General features: G+C 36.1%; 1 protein-coding gene across 1 annotated transcript; it reads left to right on the top strand.

The window, feature by feature from the left end:
• Positions 1-92: 92 nt before the first annotated feature.
• Positions 93-15,195, top strand: IDO1 (indoleamine 2,3-dioxygenase 1). The gene is made up of 10 exons (XM_082715344.1): positions 93-306; positions 4,561-4,656; positions 4,789-4,908; positions 7,809-7,927; positions 9,098-9,112; positions 10,848-10,947; positions 11,758-11,875; positions 12,948-12,999; positions 13,457-13,605; positions 14,607-15,195. Exons 1-10 carry the CDS (start codon positions 208-210, stop codon positions 14,918-14,920), a joined length of 1,182 nt encoding a protein of 393 aa, XP_082571470.1. The 5' UTR covers positions 93-207; the 3' UTR covers positions 14,921-15,195.
• The last annotated feature ends 2,067 nt before the right edge of the window (positions 15,196-17,262 follow it).

The raw sequence follows: 17,262 nt of genomic DNA, 5'->3' as shown, positions 1-17,262 counted from the left end.
TTTCTTCATGTGATGAATAGAGATGCTTTTGTGGTTTTATTGTTTATCAAATTACAAAGAAAGAAAATGAAACTATTCCAAAAGTGGAAGTAATTTTTTACTGCCTACGTGTTAAGTTTGTGGTCATTGGCTATGGCCACCTTTATAATAAATAGATGCTCTGAAACCCCATCAAACTGAGAAGGGCCACAGGAGAAGACTGCAAGGATGGCACATAATGCAACAGATTTTATGGGAAATTCTCAGGAAATTTTTGAAAAATACCATATAGATAAAGAGCTGGGCTTCGCTCTGCCAAAACCACTGGTAAGATGGGGCTACTGAGATATGGGCAAAAATGTTTTATTTTCATTGCTAACCTGGACAAGTCTACTTCTATTGAACAAATGTGGTTCAGTAATTTTTACTAAACAATTGATAAAGCAGTGCCAAAGTTAGAGGCAGATTTTAATAAACTGTTCATACTTAACTTAAAATTTTCTGCTTAGAAATTTAGTATTAAATGCAGTTTTTAGTTACCTTACACAAATAAAGAAAGTGATGTGATAAGGAAACTATCAAAGTTTTTTGTTTTAATACAACTGCATTTTGGGGGGGCATTTTGAAAAAGCCAAAGTAATAAATGATCCATGAGTCAAAGGAACCCTCTTTCTTGGGTGATATATAATAAACTGAATGAAGTATGTCTGCCTGCTTTGATTAGGTTTTTGAGTTGATCTATCAAGCAACTTTGTGTTGTATTAATAATGCTTGTTGTCACTAAGTGTAAGATTCAAGTGAGTCTAAACTACCTTTAAAAAGAGGTAATTTAAGCTTTGCTTAAAAATAGTAAAAGTAGTAAGACATGTAAACGTTTGACTTTAAAACTACATTTTTCTAAGTCATATTCCATAGAATGCTGTGAAAACCATCTTATTATCTATTTCAATTATCAAATATTCATATAGAATCTTTAAGCAATTTATAAATATTTTTACTTCGTCTTTACAAACATGCTAAAAGGTATCTTAAATTTTCCTGATGAGAAATTTAAGTCATGAAGAATTTAGGTAATTACCCAAACTCATACAGCTAACAATGGCAGAGATGGAATGTGAACTTGACTCATCTGGCTCCAGAGTTAATGATATTAAAATTATTATAATATGCTGCTTCTCTTAAGAGAAGAAGATATCACCAGGTTTACAAACCTGGTGATTCACAGACCTGTACCCTTGCGGATAAAAATATATGTTTATAAAAAATAAAAAAATAAAAAAATAAAGTGCTATGTATGTTGTAAAAAAAAAAAAAAAAAAAGAGAAGAAGATATCATAAAGCATTACTTTCTCCCTACCCCACTCCTGAGTTTAATAAGGTTCATGAGATTCCAAACGATTTCTAAGAACCAGCTTCATGTTGTGTTAATTCTATGTACAAGTATGTATCTATTTATTGTGGCTCAGACTCTGTATTCTAGACATCTTTTATCTTAGAGAGAGAGAGAGAATGAGTGAGGGATGGGCAGAGGGAGAGAGAATCTCAAGCAGACTCCCTGCTGAGTGCAGAGCCTGATACAGGGTTCAATCTCACTAAGCTGAGATCATGACCTGAGCTAAAACCAAGGGTCGGACGGTCAACTGACTGTGACATCCAAGTTCCCCTATAGGGCATCTTTAAATGCAGATCCAATTTGACTGTACTTAGAAATAACATCCTATAAATATCTTGTATAAATAAAGGCAAATCTAAAGCAAATTCTTCCTCCCAATCTTATTCTTCTCTTCAAATTATTAATTTAATTTAATGTTATTGATAAAAGCACCTAGTTTGCCTTATATTTGCAAATCAGTTAATACTCAGACTTGCTACTGTTTCATTCAAGAACACCAAAGTGAGAGAATAAGATGATTTTGAACATGTACAGTGGTACAAGAACAAAAATCTTTCTCAGGAACTGTGAAACCTCATATCACTTTTCCCCCACAGTAAGTTCTCTTAAAATTAAGACAATTGGGGTGCCTGGGTGGCTCAGTGGGTTAAAGCCTCTGCCTTTGGCTCAGGTCATGATCCCAGGGTCCTGGGATCAAGCCCTGCATTGGGCTCTCTGCTCAGCGGGGAGCCTGCTTCCCCCTCTCTCTTTGCCTGCTTCTCTGTCTACTTGTGATCTCTGTCAAATAAATAAATAAAATCTTTTAAAAAAAAAAGACAATTATGACAGTTATGGAGACCTCTAGAACAGATTTCCAGGGGCAAAGCAAAACCCCCAAACCAAAGCAAAATAAAACCTTCCTGAACTGTTTAAAAAATAATGTTGTGGGGCACCTGGGTGGCCTCTGCCTTTGGCTCAGGTCATGATCGCAGAGTCCTGGGATCAAGCCCTGCTTTGGGCTCTCTGCTCAGCGGGGAACCTCTTTCCCTTCCTCTCTCTCTGCCTACTTGTGATCTCTGTCTGTCAAATAAATAAATAAAATCTTTAAAAAAAAATAATGTTGCTACTTAAGATGCTTAGGAAGTTAGATCATGTCCCGAAACAAGAGAAATAAATTAGGAGCTATTTTTATTTCTTCACTGAAGATATTTCCTTGAAATTATAAACTAAAAAATGTCCATTTCACCTCATATAATCTATTAGCTTTCTATTCCAAAAGAAAATAATATGTATTCTAATTCTACATAAATACAAAATACATTATATAATCTAGCAGTAGTTGAATGACCCGCTGCGTTATTTTTCACTGATTTATATTATACCATTTAAGCACCCTCCGAACCAGAAGTGTGTGTGTGTGTATACACTTCTTATATATCTTTATATATATATATAAAGATATTATTTATTTATTTATTTGAGAGAGAGAGGGAGAGAGAGAGCACAAACAGAGGGAGCAGTAGGCAGAGAGAAAAGCAGGTTCCTCACTGAGCAAGGAGCCCAATGTGGGACTCAGTCTCAGAACCCTAGGATCATGACCTGAACTGCAGGTGTTTAACTTATGAACCACCCAGGCATCCCTGAACCAGAAGTTATTATTGATTGAATTTTACATCTGTTGATAGTTCTGTCCAACAGGAGGCTAATCATGATATATAACCAAAAAAAAAAAAAATCTATTCTTTGGGGAAAATAGTAACAACCAAAAATTAAGTTATGTTACATGGTAGAAGGCAAAACAAAACAAAACAAAAGATATGTGTATTACTAAAAACACTAGACGATAGCATTTTTTGTGGATAAGGAGAAAAGTTCAGAGAAACAAGAAAGGTGACTATCTAGTGCTTGGATCTTTCATTGTTAAAAATCTGCCCCAACAGAGACAAAGACTGTTCTGTTACCTGCAGCCCGTGAAAATGTTTGAATTTTATGTTATATTTGCCTTTTTGTTTTATAGCTTACTTATAATATTAACTTTGTTTTGTAGCTCAAAACTTCATCTACATTGGTTTGAGTTAATCTAATGTTGCTATGTCTCCATAGTTCAGAATTGATGACCTCAAGGACATGAAGGAGGAATAGGAAAGAGCATATGGGAAGTTGTGCAGAGATCTGAATCTCATTTCAGGGTGTTGTCTAGGTCTTTGCTACATGTTTTCCTTTGAGATGAAAGTACAAATGTAATAAGAACCAAGGAGAAACTTTTGTTGCGCTTTTATTTGCACTTACTGGTTGAAATATAAGCCTATAGTACCAAAGCAGACAATCAATATGGAAATATACAGCATTTCCTACATGTCCAGTATTGTCCCAGGTTCTGCGAGAAATAGAAAATTAAAAAATGATAAAATCCTTGCCCTCAGATAGTGGGATTTTAAAAGAGCATTGATTTTTCAAAGCAGGAAACACTTATATATTCAATGACAATAAACTACATATTCGAAACAACTTCATAAACTGAGCTTTGTTTTCCTCATTTATGAAATGGAGATAACAATAAACATTTTTGGTCATTATAACATTTAAATATTTATTGAGCAAAATGTCTAGTCTATTGGTGACATCTAAAAAAAAATCTCATTTGGGGCGCCTGGGTGGCTTGGTGGGTTAAAGCCTCTGCCTTCGGCTCAGGTCATTATCCCAGGGTCCTGGGATCGAGGCCCGCATCGGGCTCTCGGCTCAGCAGGGAGCCTGCTTCCCTACCTCTCTCTCTGCCTGCCTCTCTGCCTACTTGTGATCTCTGTCTGTCAAATAAATAAATAAAATCTTTAAAAAAAAATCTCATTTTTCTCCCATTCAAAAAAATTTTTAATTTAGCCAGGAAGAAAAAATAAATAGCAGATAACAATAAATTACTTAATAGTGTAAAGGCATAACATAAGGGTAGACTGGAATAATCAGGATGATTTCAGTGGACTTTTTGAGATGAACTGTGAGAGACAGGCAGGTGAAAGTGCTTGAGAAGAGAAAAAGAAGGTTGTGAGCCCTGGGTGGCAATGCAGGGACTGGAGTTACTGGACGGGGAAGTGTGTGACAGGACAGCATTGCACAGAACAGATCTAGAGGCGAGAGAGACTATCAGTCAGAAGCAAAACTATTTTATAAAAACTTTTGCTACTCCATAAAAGTCCCCTTTCTTTTTTTTCAAGGAGGAGCTACCTCCACCTTATGATGAATGGATTTCCATCGCTAAGAATCTACCGGAACTGATTGAAAAAAATAAACTACGGGAAAGAGTTGACCAGGTCTGGAAAAGCATTACATTACATTACATTACATGACGTTACTCCTATGTTAGCTTCTTAACATTTTTAACCTGGCTTTGAAGCTGTGCTATCCCCCATATCGATTTGAATCAACCTCTCTTTTATTTTCAGTTACAAATTCACAGTATTGATGGCCTCAAAGATCACAAGTCGCAGCGCCTTGCACATCTGACCCTGGGGTATATCACCATGGCATATGTGTGGAATCAAGGTGATAAAGATGTTCGAGAGGTTTGGAGATTTTTTTGATATTTCTTATGGTACATGACAATTGACATCCAATTTAATATAAAAACATTCTGAAACTATTATAACTAGATTTTGTGATGCTTGGATAACAGGAAAAAAATAAAAAGGAAAACAATCATTCACTGATTTAATATCCAACTGCTATCATTATTGGATTTTTCATCTCTTACTTATGTAACACACTTGCTCTATCCTGTGTATATAGGTGTATGTTCTCTATCTTTCTCTGAAAATATACTGTAAGCATTTCTTAGTTAGTACACAGTCCTTCTAATCGTCATTTGAAATCACTTTATAGTTTTTTAATGAGTTCCTGAACTTCATTTATTCTGTACTTATTTTTAACATTTTACCATTGTAAATGACACCATAATCAGTATATTTGAATATGAAATGTTTTTTCTATTAATGAGTTTTGGGAGATGTAAACATATTATGGCTTTTCTTAATATTAAAGTGCTATCTTACATCCATCAACATGGAAGAATATATGGGTTTCACTCTACTCCCATGAATAGTAGATAACTTTAGATTTAAAATATCATCTTGTATTTTATCTGACAATTCTAATTTCATGAAACCAGTGCAGATTGTAATACTGACTCTTTAAACCACAAAGAGATAAAATAGATTCCAGAAGCACCTTCTGCCATTTAAAGAATATTTTTTTCCCTCCTTGACAAAAGTAATTGGAATGTTATCTTGTTTGTCTTTCCACATGCTGTTTAAATATACAACAACACATATTGTCCACCTATGTGATATGTCATCCCCTGATATCTAAACAAAAGGAAAAAGCTGCTCTGCATAATCATGGGATCATCTTATATTTCTTTATAATCATTAAACTATCATGTCTATATTTTTGATGATACAAAGGTATTAGATAGCCTGACAACTTAAGGACCCAACCTCACTAGACTTGCTAAAATCTGAGTCTTGCTAAATGTGTAAGCATTGTATAGAAAAATCATCAATAACAAAGGTAGCCTGTGCTAGATGCAGAAGCATGAGAGCCCAGAATAGCTAAAGAGTAGTTGGTATAATAAAGTGGGAAGGAAGAAGCGGGACCTGAACTACTTCTTGAAAGATTGGTAGAGCTTACCCAAAGAGGAGAGGAGCAGAAAAGAGAAAGAAAGGACCAGCAAAAAATATGGAGACCAGAATGTATGTGGATTAATCAAAAGACAATAAATTTATGAGAGTGAAGTCAGAATTCTAAAATAAAACATAAAAATATATTTTCAATTTATCTAGTTTTTATATACTACATTATTCCAAAAAGGATTTTAGAAGCCAGCAACAAATATATTTAAGTGAGGAAATTGTAGAAAAGTAAAGTAAATGGATAAAAAATAAGATACATCAATATAAGGCACAATTTTCTTTACAATGGGCTAGAAACTAGCGTCTGAGTTTCTTAGTAACTACATGTCTCTAATAGATTAAGATGTGTTTGAGCATTTCTTTTTCCTAAGTCATTCCAAATTAACTTTTTAATTAAGCAACTTTCCTTTTGTTTCCCTTTGATCTTTTCTTTAATTCAGAAAGAGCAAAAAATTTCCTTTTGAAACAAGTAAATCAGTTGCAAACCAAAATATTTCAATTCCCAGAGGCAAAGCTCTGTACCGGGAAGCACACATCCAGGTGTCACTTTGATAGCCAATGTTTTTCCTTCTAACATTTTGTTCTTTGTTAAACCATCATCTCAAGGTCTATTAAGTTAATATAAAGCCACTTAGGTTATAGCTCCCATAAGTTTTGCAGAACTGTGGAGAGGACCTCATCATCATACCGCCTCTACCATTGCAATCCCACTGCCCACAACTCCAGATGAGCTACACATCCCTGTCCTTTGCCTGGTTGGATACACACATTCCAACCATCAGCTGCTGATGACAAGTGTGACCTTAATTATTATATGGGACCATCTAGTTATAAACCAAATGATAGTTAGATGAGGAAGTCAGGGAGATAAAGAATAAAAGGTCAGCATTATGATTAATAGAGCAGTTAGAAAATATGGCTTGCATGTGTGGTGAAAATGGGCCTGCTAGAAAAGCATATAGCCATCAGGATTGCCAATGGGGATAGGAGCCTTTTAGAGTGTGGCCAGGCACAGAGCAGATCCAGAGTAATAGGGTCAGGGAAAAAGTGTTGAAAACAAAGTCTGCTGATCAGCAGTCCCACTCCCACAGCCAATGGTCAGATAAGCCTCTATACCTCCTCTGAGGAAGGGTGAGTGAAAGAGCCCAGTGTCAGTCCAGTTGGTGTACTCCGCATGGAAACAGAAAAGAAGGCTAAAGGAGATTCCTTCGGCTGACACAAGCGAGTCTTCAAGGATGAGCCCCAACGTCACTCTAAAAAATCATCCAGGAGAGAGTTTCTGTTAGCGCTGTGCTCAAGGGCAGCCAACCACTTGCCCTTTTACTATGTATAATATCCCAAAGTCTTAATTACAAGTGATTTTGAGTTTCTTGAAGACAATTGACTTTATTCTTATATTGCCTATTGATAAAGAGCTCCTCACATAGAGAAACCGTCTAACAAATATTTATGGGATGGATACATGAGTAAATAAATGACTACAAGTAACTCCAGGCCATTAGAAAGTCAAGGATGCATCCTTGTTCCTTGTACCCTCTACGTCCTTTTGCTCTGACTAGATTATGTACACAACGCACATCTAAAACATAAACATATAATGATTACTAGGACTAAGTTATGAAACGAGGAAGAGAAAATTACGATTGTTTGGCTTCAGAGTGCCGTGATGAACAGCTCATGTTTTGGCACTAATAGAGTAGTTGGAATGGTAGCAGGAAGCAGAAGAAAATGTAAGACACCTCGAAGGTTAATACTAAATTTTGTGTTTTCATTAGGTCCTGCCAAAGAATATTGCTGTTCCTTACTGTGAACTCTCTGAGAAGCTCGGTCTGCCTCCTATTCTGGTTTATGCAGACTGTGTCTTGGCAAACTGGAAGAAAAAGGATCCCAGTGGGTATGTGAATTGTGATTATAATAGGAACTAAAGAAGCGCATGCTATTTTCATCAATAGGGCACTAGCCATTGATTTAATTTTCGGCAGCACAGCTTTCTTCTCTGTTTTGGAGGTATGATTTCTTTTGCTGGCATATAACTAAAAATATATAAGAGAAAGTTGTGTAATTAATATACAGTGAATTGCACTATCCTAACTGCTCAGTTTGTTGACTTTGCCTGTTCTATATACAGGTTAGCTCTAAGCAAGATACAGAATATCACCTCTGTGGCTCTTTCCATTCAGTTTTCTCCTCTACATCCAAGTAAACCTATTCTGATTTGTCATATTAAAAATTAATTTTTTCTGCTATTGGATTTCATACTAATGAGATTATAGAGTATGTACTCTTTTTGTGTCTGGCTTTCCTTAATTAACATGTTTTGGAGATCCTACAAATTTGTTTTTTAACTATTCAGTTAAGTTAAGAGTTGACACATTTTCAGCAGTAGAGATGGCAATGCCTGGGCCTTCAGTGCCATCTGCTGAGGTTCTAGGCCCCTCCTCTCCTTTAAGCAATGCGATCTGTTACCATAAAGGGACCTGAGACTTCTGGTGTCCCAGGACTCTGGGTGCGTATCTGCAGAGGAGTACTGTAGAGAGCAAAGTGTAAACCGAAAGGATTTGATCTAGAAAAGAATAGAAAGGTATCAGAGAAGGAGACAAACCAGGAGAGACTCTTAACTATAGGAAACAAACTGACAGTTGCTGGAGGGGAGGAGTATGAGGGGATGGGGTAATGGACATTACGGAGGGCACATGATATAAGGAGCACTGGGTGTTATATGCAACTGATGAACTACTGAATTCTACATCTGAAACTAATGATGTACTATATGTTGGCTAATTGGATTTAAATTTTAAAAAAAGTTTATTAGTAGCAACTAGTTTTGACTGACCATGTGTGTTCCTTGAATATTTATTTTTTTTACTTACAAAGTCCTAAGTGTTTGCAATGCATAGTTGATATTTTTAAAAACCACACATGTATATATTTTTCTCTTTTATTTATATCTTTGATAATTCAGTAGTATTAAATTGTATAAGAATAACTCAAAGCTATTTGATTTTTAAATTGATTTTCTCTTTCTCTTCTAATTGATCCATTGCTTCATGGATGTTTTCAAAAGGCCCATGACTTATGAGTAAGTATTTGCTTCTTACTTTATTATAAGAATTGTTATTCAAAGTGAGTATAGGTTTATCAATATCCTCTAAATGTACTTTTTAAAAGACCAATTGAATTCAGGCAAAAAATAACTCGAGTAATTGTTTAAAGAGCAAATAATCCCAATCCTTAACTAGCTCTATGACTGTGATAGGACTGTGTCTGCTTGATATTATAGCTATAGATAGATACAAAAATAGCACTTGCATATATAAAAATGCAATTAATATGCATAAATGCAAAATGCATATACATCTGTGTGTCTTTGACTTAATGACCATAGTGCCCAGATACATAAACCTGTTCTTTTGGACCCAATCCTTACCATTTTGAGTTTATGTATCGGGCAGAGGCTAGAAGTTAGGGATACAAAGGTAAATAACCTAGGAATAATCCTGCCCTGGCGAAGAAAACAGATATAGGAAAGTTATGTAAATTTCTTTATGATTAAGAGGAGAGTAAGAGGATAAAGTGCTGGGAACTCCAACTAAATGAAAGGGATGAATAAGGAATCCCTGTAGCGAGTTATTCAAGCTGATTTCGGAAGAGTAAGTAGGAAGGAATTAGCTAGAAGGAAAAGATGAGTGTTCATAGTGGAAGAGACAGCAAGAGTGAGGGCCTCAAAGCCATGAAAATTGTGTTGCATTATCAGAAGTGAAGGAAGGCTAATGTCACTGATAAGTAGTGACTGATGGACGTAGTAGAAAAGGGAGAAGTAAATGTAGCAGAAAGATTATATAGGACTTTTGGCTATGATGAGGGGTTTAAATAGTATCTTAAAATCAATGGTAATCTATGGAAGGTTTTTAAATGAGAGGGTGATATCATCAGTCTCATTTTAAAGATGAGAACAAGGAGGCAGAAACGTGTCACGCAGCAAGTTAAGTTGCAGAAATGGACTGGCTTCAGAGTCCGTGAATTTAACCACCATGAATGTATAGATCTACAGATATTGAGACCTTGTTTGCTCTAGTGCAAAACTACAATAAAAGAGAAAATGGCGAGGGGGCACCTGGGTGGCTCAGATGGTTACGTGTCTGACTCCTGGTTTTAGCTAAAGTCTTGATCTTATGGGTTCTGGGATCTAGCCCCACATAGGGCTCCACACACAGGGCAGAGCCTGCTTGAGATTTTCTCTTTCCCTCTGCTCCTACCACTGATCGAGCTGTCTCTTTCTATTTATCTGTCTTTCAAATAAATAAGTCTTTAAAAAAAAAAAAAGAAAGAAATGAGGGTCTAATCAGTTATTTGCATTTCCCAAATTCATGTAAAGCAGGTAAACCACTGAAAAATTGAATCAGGTTCACAGACAAAAATATGGACATAGATATATTTATTTAAAGCCAAAAGACTACTTAAAATTATACCTTACAATTGTCTCCATAAGCATTGAGTATGTATAAACATACAAATACAGTAATATATATGCATGTGAGAAATTAATGAGAGAATAAAAACAGAAATGGTCTTGGTATTTCTAGCCCTAAATTCTAAAATGGAATTTCAAGTCCCAACTTACCCTACTGTTAGATCTTAGACAATGGACCTAACACTCATATTCCCAACAATGTAACATAGATAGTAAAACTTCTACTTAACCTCACAAGATTTTTTTGAAACTAGAATGGAATAAAAATACTTGAAAACTACAAAGCACTCAAATACACCAGTGTTACTGCTAAATTCTTGACTTCCTTGACTTATTTTCTTAGGAACATGGATGTTCTGTTTTGGTTTCCTGGTGGAGACTGCTGTAAAGGATTTTTCCTGGTTTCACTCTTGGTGGAGATAGCAGCTGCTTCTGCAATCAAAGTGAGTCCATCCCTACAAGCAAATTTTTATCTCTATTTGCATAAGCAGAGCAATGACTTAGTAACTGAACTATATTATGCATGAAATATATCTTGATATATTTAATATCATAAGTATTATGATTTATAAATATATAAATCATAACATAAATAAATAAATACTGCATTTGATTATTTAATTGGCTGGTAAATGAACATCTGGTAGAAATATTTTATTTTTGTGTATCACCTAAATAAAAAATGTAAGACCTATTTATTTATTTATTTATTTATTTATTTATTTATTTTAGAGAAAGAGAGAGCACGAGCGTGAAGGGGCAGAGGGAGAGAAAGAATCTTAAGCAGGCTCCGTGCCTAGCATGGAGCCTGATGGGCTGGATCTCATGACCCTGAGATCATGACTTGAGCTGAAATCCAGATTTGGATGCTTAACCCACTAAGCCACCCAGGCACCCCAAGACCCATATATTTAGAATTAAGTTTAAAACCTTCATAGGGGAGATGCATTTTTAAGGCAGGTTGGCACTGAAACCAGATCACATAGTGACATAAATCTAATAGTTTTGATGATTAGAAATAGAAATGAAACTATATAAAACTATATAGATTTATCTCTAAGTGATAAATAAATAAAAATAAAACCAAACTTAATTAAATATAAGGAGATTAGTCAAACAATAAAAGGATACTCAGCCCAAAAATGAAGTGGAAATCCTACATTTAATTTAGGGATTAAGAATTAGGAGAATTTTATTCTATGCCAATATTTAATGCTAGTAAACCTTGTATGTTCATCTTTTTTTTTTTAAAGGTAATTCCCGATTTATTCAAGGCAATTAAAAAAGAGGACCAGAATGCTTTGCAAAAAGCACTGCGTTATATAGCTTCTTCTCTGAAGCAAGCCCGTAAAGAGTTTGAAAAAATGCATAGTAAGTACTGTATACCCGAAAACATGCAAAGCTCACAGTCACGTGCTTCTGATTTTCTGAGACTAGAGTTGTTGAGAAAACAGAAGAAAAACACTCTCACTTAGTGAGTGTGTTTTCACTTTATCTCCCTAAATGACTATATTTTCCTGTGGAAGGTTTTATTATGTGCATTTTATGGATAAGGTAATCTAATGGAGAGATAAGATAAGTGGCCCAAGGTTACACAGGTAATAAATTGTGAAGCCAGGTCTGCTTAACTGTAAATAATGTCATTGCCTCTCACTGAAATCATGGAGAAACCTGTGGAAGGTTCAGGCTGTTCTAAGTTCTGAAGTACTTAGCTTCTACTTTATAGGAACTCCCCCAAAATTCTGCTTTTTCACAATTTAAGTAAGAAACAACATAGAAAAGCCACTGAGCTCAAAATTTATTACAAAATTAAGAACCAAAAAACAGCAATAATTTAAAAAGTATGTAAACAAGGATTTACACACACACACACATACACACACACACACACACACACACACAAATTGTGCCCTGCTGGACAGCCTTAACAATATGTGATTGTGTACCACTGGGCTTTGAGTTACTACTGATTCGTCCTTGGCAGAAAGATTGACCTTTAAATCAGAAAAGTTAGTAATGTTTGGGGAGGGAGACTCAGGGATGGTGTCCATAGAGCCCCTGAGGCTCTTGTTTCTGCTTTTCATTTTGTGTAGTTTTGTTTCCTTATGTAAGTAGTTTATCTGTTATATCAGTAAGCAGATGAAATAGCTTTAAGGAAACGTTGACAGTTTAATTGCTCTCCTGAAGACGAGTCTTGGGTGGGCCTATGTTCTTTGACCCAAGCTGTGTGTCAGCTGATGGTAGACCCTTTGAGTAGATGTGGGCTGCCCTCGAAAAAATCAGGTGAATGAGAGCTTGTTCTCAGGGACTTGTTCTGCACAGGCTGACATAATGCCTTTCCTGCAGCCTAAACCAAAACCCATTATCAGTTGTTTACAATATCTTGATCTCCTCTGAAAATTCTGATAACTGCTTAACTAAACACACCTCATCTTTTTTACAGAATATGTGGACCCAAACACATTTTACAATGTTCTTCGCATATACTTGTCTGGGTAGGTAATCTTATGCTTGAATTTGTTTTAAACAATTCACATAAAGTACACATCAAATTCCCACTGATAGTCCCCATTATCCATTGGGTTTAGGACATAATTCCTATCATAAAATACATGTTATAAAGAAAGAATAGACTGTCTCTCTGTTATTCCTTGGCCAAGCATGCACTGGAGTATGAACAGGAAAGGTAATCATTTAGAAACAAACAACCAAAAAAAGAATGATCTTTGCTAGTGCAAAGGTAAAATTCCATTTTTAGAATACTTTTGCCAAATTTGCTCAGACCGTGTTATTTGTCTTTCTCAAACATGAACATGACTGGAAGGGGAACGTGGAAGAAGAATAATGAAGTTGATCTTATGTCACTTTCCATTCATCCTCTAGTATAAGATTTTATACCAGAAAATTTGGCAATTATCCAAATAGTGATTATTTTTTTCCTTCCTGGCCTAGGTGGAAAAACAGCTCCAAACTGCCAAAGGGTCTGAAGTATGAAGGCTTCTCGGACACTCCAAGGGAGTATGCAGGGGGCAGTGCTGCCCAAAGCAGCATCTTTCAGTGCTTTGATGTTCTGCTGGGCATCCAGCAAAAATCTGGTGAAGGTGAGTGGACAATGACAAATAATAATCATCTCATATACAATAGTGCTCTGATGTCTAAAAAATCAGCATCTCATCTGACCTTATCTGATACTTGTAGAAGAATTAGTAAGGCAAGACTATATTGTCATCATCCCATTCCACAGACAGCCAAGCAGGAACTTCTAAGTTTCTTTAGAGGATAACTGATAGGCTCCTTATTAACCAGCTAGAAAGTAGTGAAGCCAGAACCAAAACCCAAGTTCATCACCCTCTCAATCTTGAGATTTGGGCATGTACATAAGGTCCGAATGGTGAAGCCCATAGCACGTGTTCTGGAAATGTATGAGATCAGTTTCAGGAAAAGAAAGTCACCTGCAAATGCCATGGGACTGAAGTTGGGGAGGTGGAGACCTCAGTGGTAAGGGGAGGCTTGGCAGTGCTCTTGGCCGGCTTACTGTCCCATTCGCTCAAATTTTAAAGATGAACCAAAGGTGAAAGATGAACCACATTCATTATATTCCTTCTAGGGGCTTAGAGCAGGCAGAAGAAGCTCCAGTAAGAACTTTTGTACTTTTCTCTCTTTTCCTAAACTTCTATGTAATTGTCAAAGGGAAAGATATTGACATAGGTGAAAATATGCTTTTTTTTTTCTTAGTTAATTCATTTATGTAAAAATTGTCCCTTAAACTCTCTTGAAGTCAGTGCCATGATCTGTGTCAGGTATAGATTAAATATACCCTATCTATATCATCAGCTTTTTAGAAGGATCAAATACAATAGGGAAGTGAGAAAGGCCACACAAAAAACTTTATTATGAACGAATGAGTTCAGCTCATGTGGTTTTCAGCATTAAGTATATATTACAATAATTATCATTACTAATAGCAAGACCAATAGCATTAATAGGATAGTTGTAAACTCAAGCTGCAATGGTCATGTGTGATCTCCTACCCACTCTTCTCACATGGATTGGGGGAGCACTTTGGCTTCTCTTCTACCTAATCTCTCTCTTGTTCTTTCAGAATCTGCTGCCAGATTCCTCCAGGAAATGCGAAAATATATGCCACCAGCTCACCGGGAATTTCTTCTCTCATTAGAGTCAGGCCCCTCAGTCCGTGAATTTGTTCTTTCAAAAGGTGATACTGAGCTGCAGGCAGATTACAATGAGTGTGTGAAAGCTATGGTTTCCCTGAGAAACTATCACCTAGAAATAGTATCTAAGTACATTGTGCGTCCTTCATGCCAGCAAGACAATAAAGGAACTGGAGGCACTGACCTCATGACTTTCCTGAAGAGTGTGAGAGATACTACTAAGAGCTTCCAGCTTGAGAAATAATTAATGAAACTCAAACAAGGGCACATTTTCCCAAGACAAAGATGTGTGTGTGTGTGTGTGTGTGTATGTGATTTCTCATTATATCAGGCCCATGAATTGATAATACACAACTCTTTAATAGTACTTGTAAAAATTTTCAAAATGATTTTTCAGTATCTGTGCCATCCTTGTATGAATGAAATAAAAATAAATTAGATTAGATTATAATCTCTATTATGGGATTAGAACATAATGATGAAATTCAATAAAAATTGATATAATAAAACGTCTAAAAATTGCTTTAGTCATAACTATAATTAAATACTCCTCCAGATAAGACCTCATCTACACTGTTATCTTTTAAGCATGCCTAATCAATTCCTATACTTCTCCTACAGTAATATCACACTTATTTATAAATACCTGTGTACTTTTCTATTTTCTTATTACATGTTAAGTAAGCTTTATGATATCAGCTATACTGACCCATGCATCCTCCGACCTTAGAAAATACTTCACAAATATCTGTTGAATAAATATATAAAAGATCGAGTGACCTCATGAGTAAATTAATCTGGGCTAACAAGAAGAGGGCACTTTTGAAATATAATTTCTCCTGGGATGTCAGGGTTATTTGACACTCACAGTCTGGCATGAATTTACTTAATAATGGAATGCTAGAGAAAAGCTTAAAAATTATATAAACCAGACTCATTTTAAAGGTGACAAAATTGAGGCTCAGAGGAGTGAAGTTGCTGACTTAGGGTCACACGGTTACTTATAAATGGGAGGAAAACTTAAGTTTTTGACAGCTCTAATCTTTTTCACGGGACTTGACGTAGACCAGGTTCAAGAGGAAGGGAACTTGGGAAGGAGAAAGGGAGGGAATGATATGACTTGACAGAATCTCATGAAGTAGTAGGATATGATTAGCTGGAGATTGGGTGTGCTAGTAAAGAAGAAAAGAGAAAAAAAGCACAACAGTTGCCTGGATGCAGAATTAGCAAGAACTTTCAAGCCCGGGTTGAAAAGATGGGTTGGGTGTACACAAGCAGATTCAAGGAAGGAAATGTAGTCACATATTTCTAAGGTCAAACATCTAAAAACTATTTTAACATTATTTTTCAAATACACCCTAACCCAGTAAAATTAATGAAATCTTCCTGCTCATAGCAATGTTCTTGATTCTGGAGAAAATATACTAAATGTCAATGGTAATAGTTTTTAGGTGCATGGGACACATTTTCTCCTTCATTCTCTTGTCATTATTTCTGCAATGAGCATATATAAGATTATAATTTAAAAATATGGGGCTGCCTGTGTAGCTCAGTCAGTTAAGCATCAGACTCATGATTTCAGCTCAGGTCATTATTTCCAGGTCATGAGATCAAGCCCCACATTGGGCTCCATGATGTGCGTGTTTTCCACTTAAGACTCTTTCCCACTCTCCTACTGCCCCTTCCCCCTCCCTGCACACATCATCTCCCTCTCTCTTTCTCTCTCTCAAACAAAAAGTATGCACGCATGCCTGAACATATGCATGTAGACTAAATACACATATGTCTGTAATTTTTAAGTGTTGGCCAGAAAGATCATCATGTCTTACGATTTGATGTAGTTCAGAAAGCACTAAACTGAGACTCAGGAGACCAAGATGTGGGTTCCATTTTTCATATCTATCACCTTTGAGACCTCAGGCAAGTCACTTTGTATTTCTGTACAATGAGCAGCATGATTCCTGTCCTGCCTCATTGACAAGGTTACTACTGAAATATAGTGCTGAAATATTAGAAAAATACAAAGTACTACTAGATTATAAGTAAATAAATTGCTAAATTTGTTGGCTCCAAGTTAAGAATTTTTCCTGTCCTGTCTTCTACACCAATCACTCTGGCTTTACAACTACACACCTAAAGCTTACACATTAGGAATTTCTCCTCCAGAGCTGGTTTCACCTAATTAGTAATAAATCACCTTGACATGCAAAACATCTTTGATTCCTTCAGCCAGACCCTGCACCCACATCTTCCCTTTAAGAACATCATTTATATCTGAGCTGGAGGGCTGAAAAGTAGGGAGAGGGAGGGAGAAGCAGGGGGCATTGTCCCCAACACAGCACTGTTGTTAGATTAGTAGACAGACTGAAACTGGGCTTCAAGTTCTCCACAAGTTCTCCTCCATGCTTATTCCTCAAAGGCTACTCTCTTCTATCTGTCCAAATAATAGAAATCATGATTCTTGCTTTACTTCTCACTCATTCAACTCTAGACTAGAATACAATGAAATACTAGATGTGTTTCTAAAGAAGGACTGGTATTCTTGCATCCATGTCACGTGGGCTCTGCTCATCACAGTGAGTGCTC

This window comes from Mustela nivalis (genome assembly GCF_964662115.1).
Source record: "Mustela nivalis genome assembly, chromosome: 20".
Lineage (NCBI taxonomy): Eukaryota > Metazoa > Chordata > Mammalia > Carnivora > Mustelidae > Mustela > Mustela nivalis.
The sequence above is the reverse complement of the archived record's forward strand: the minus strand, read 5'-3'. Positions and strand labels throughout refer to the sequence as shown.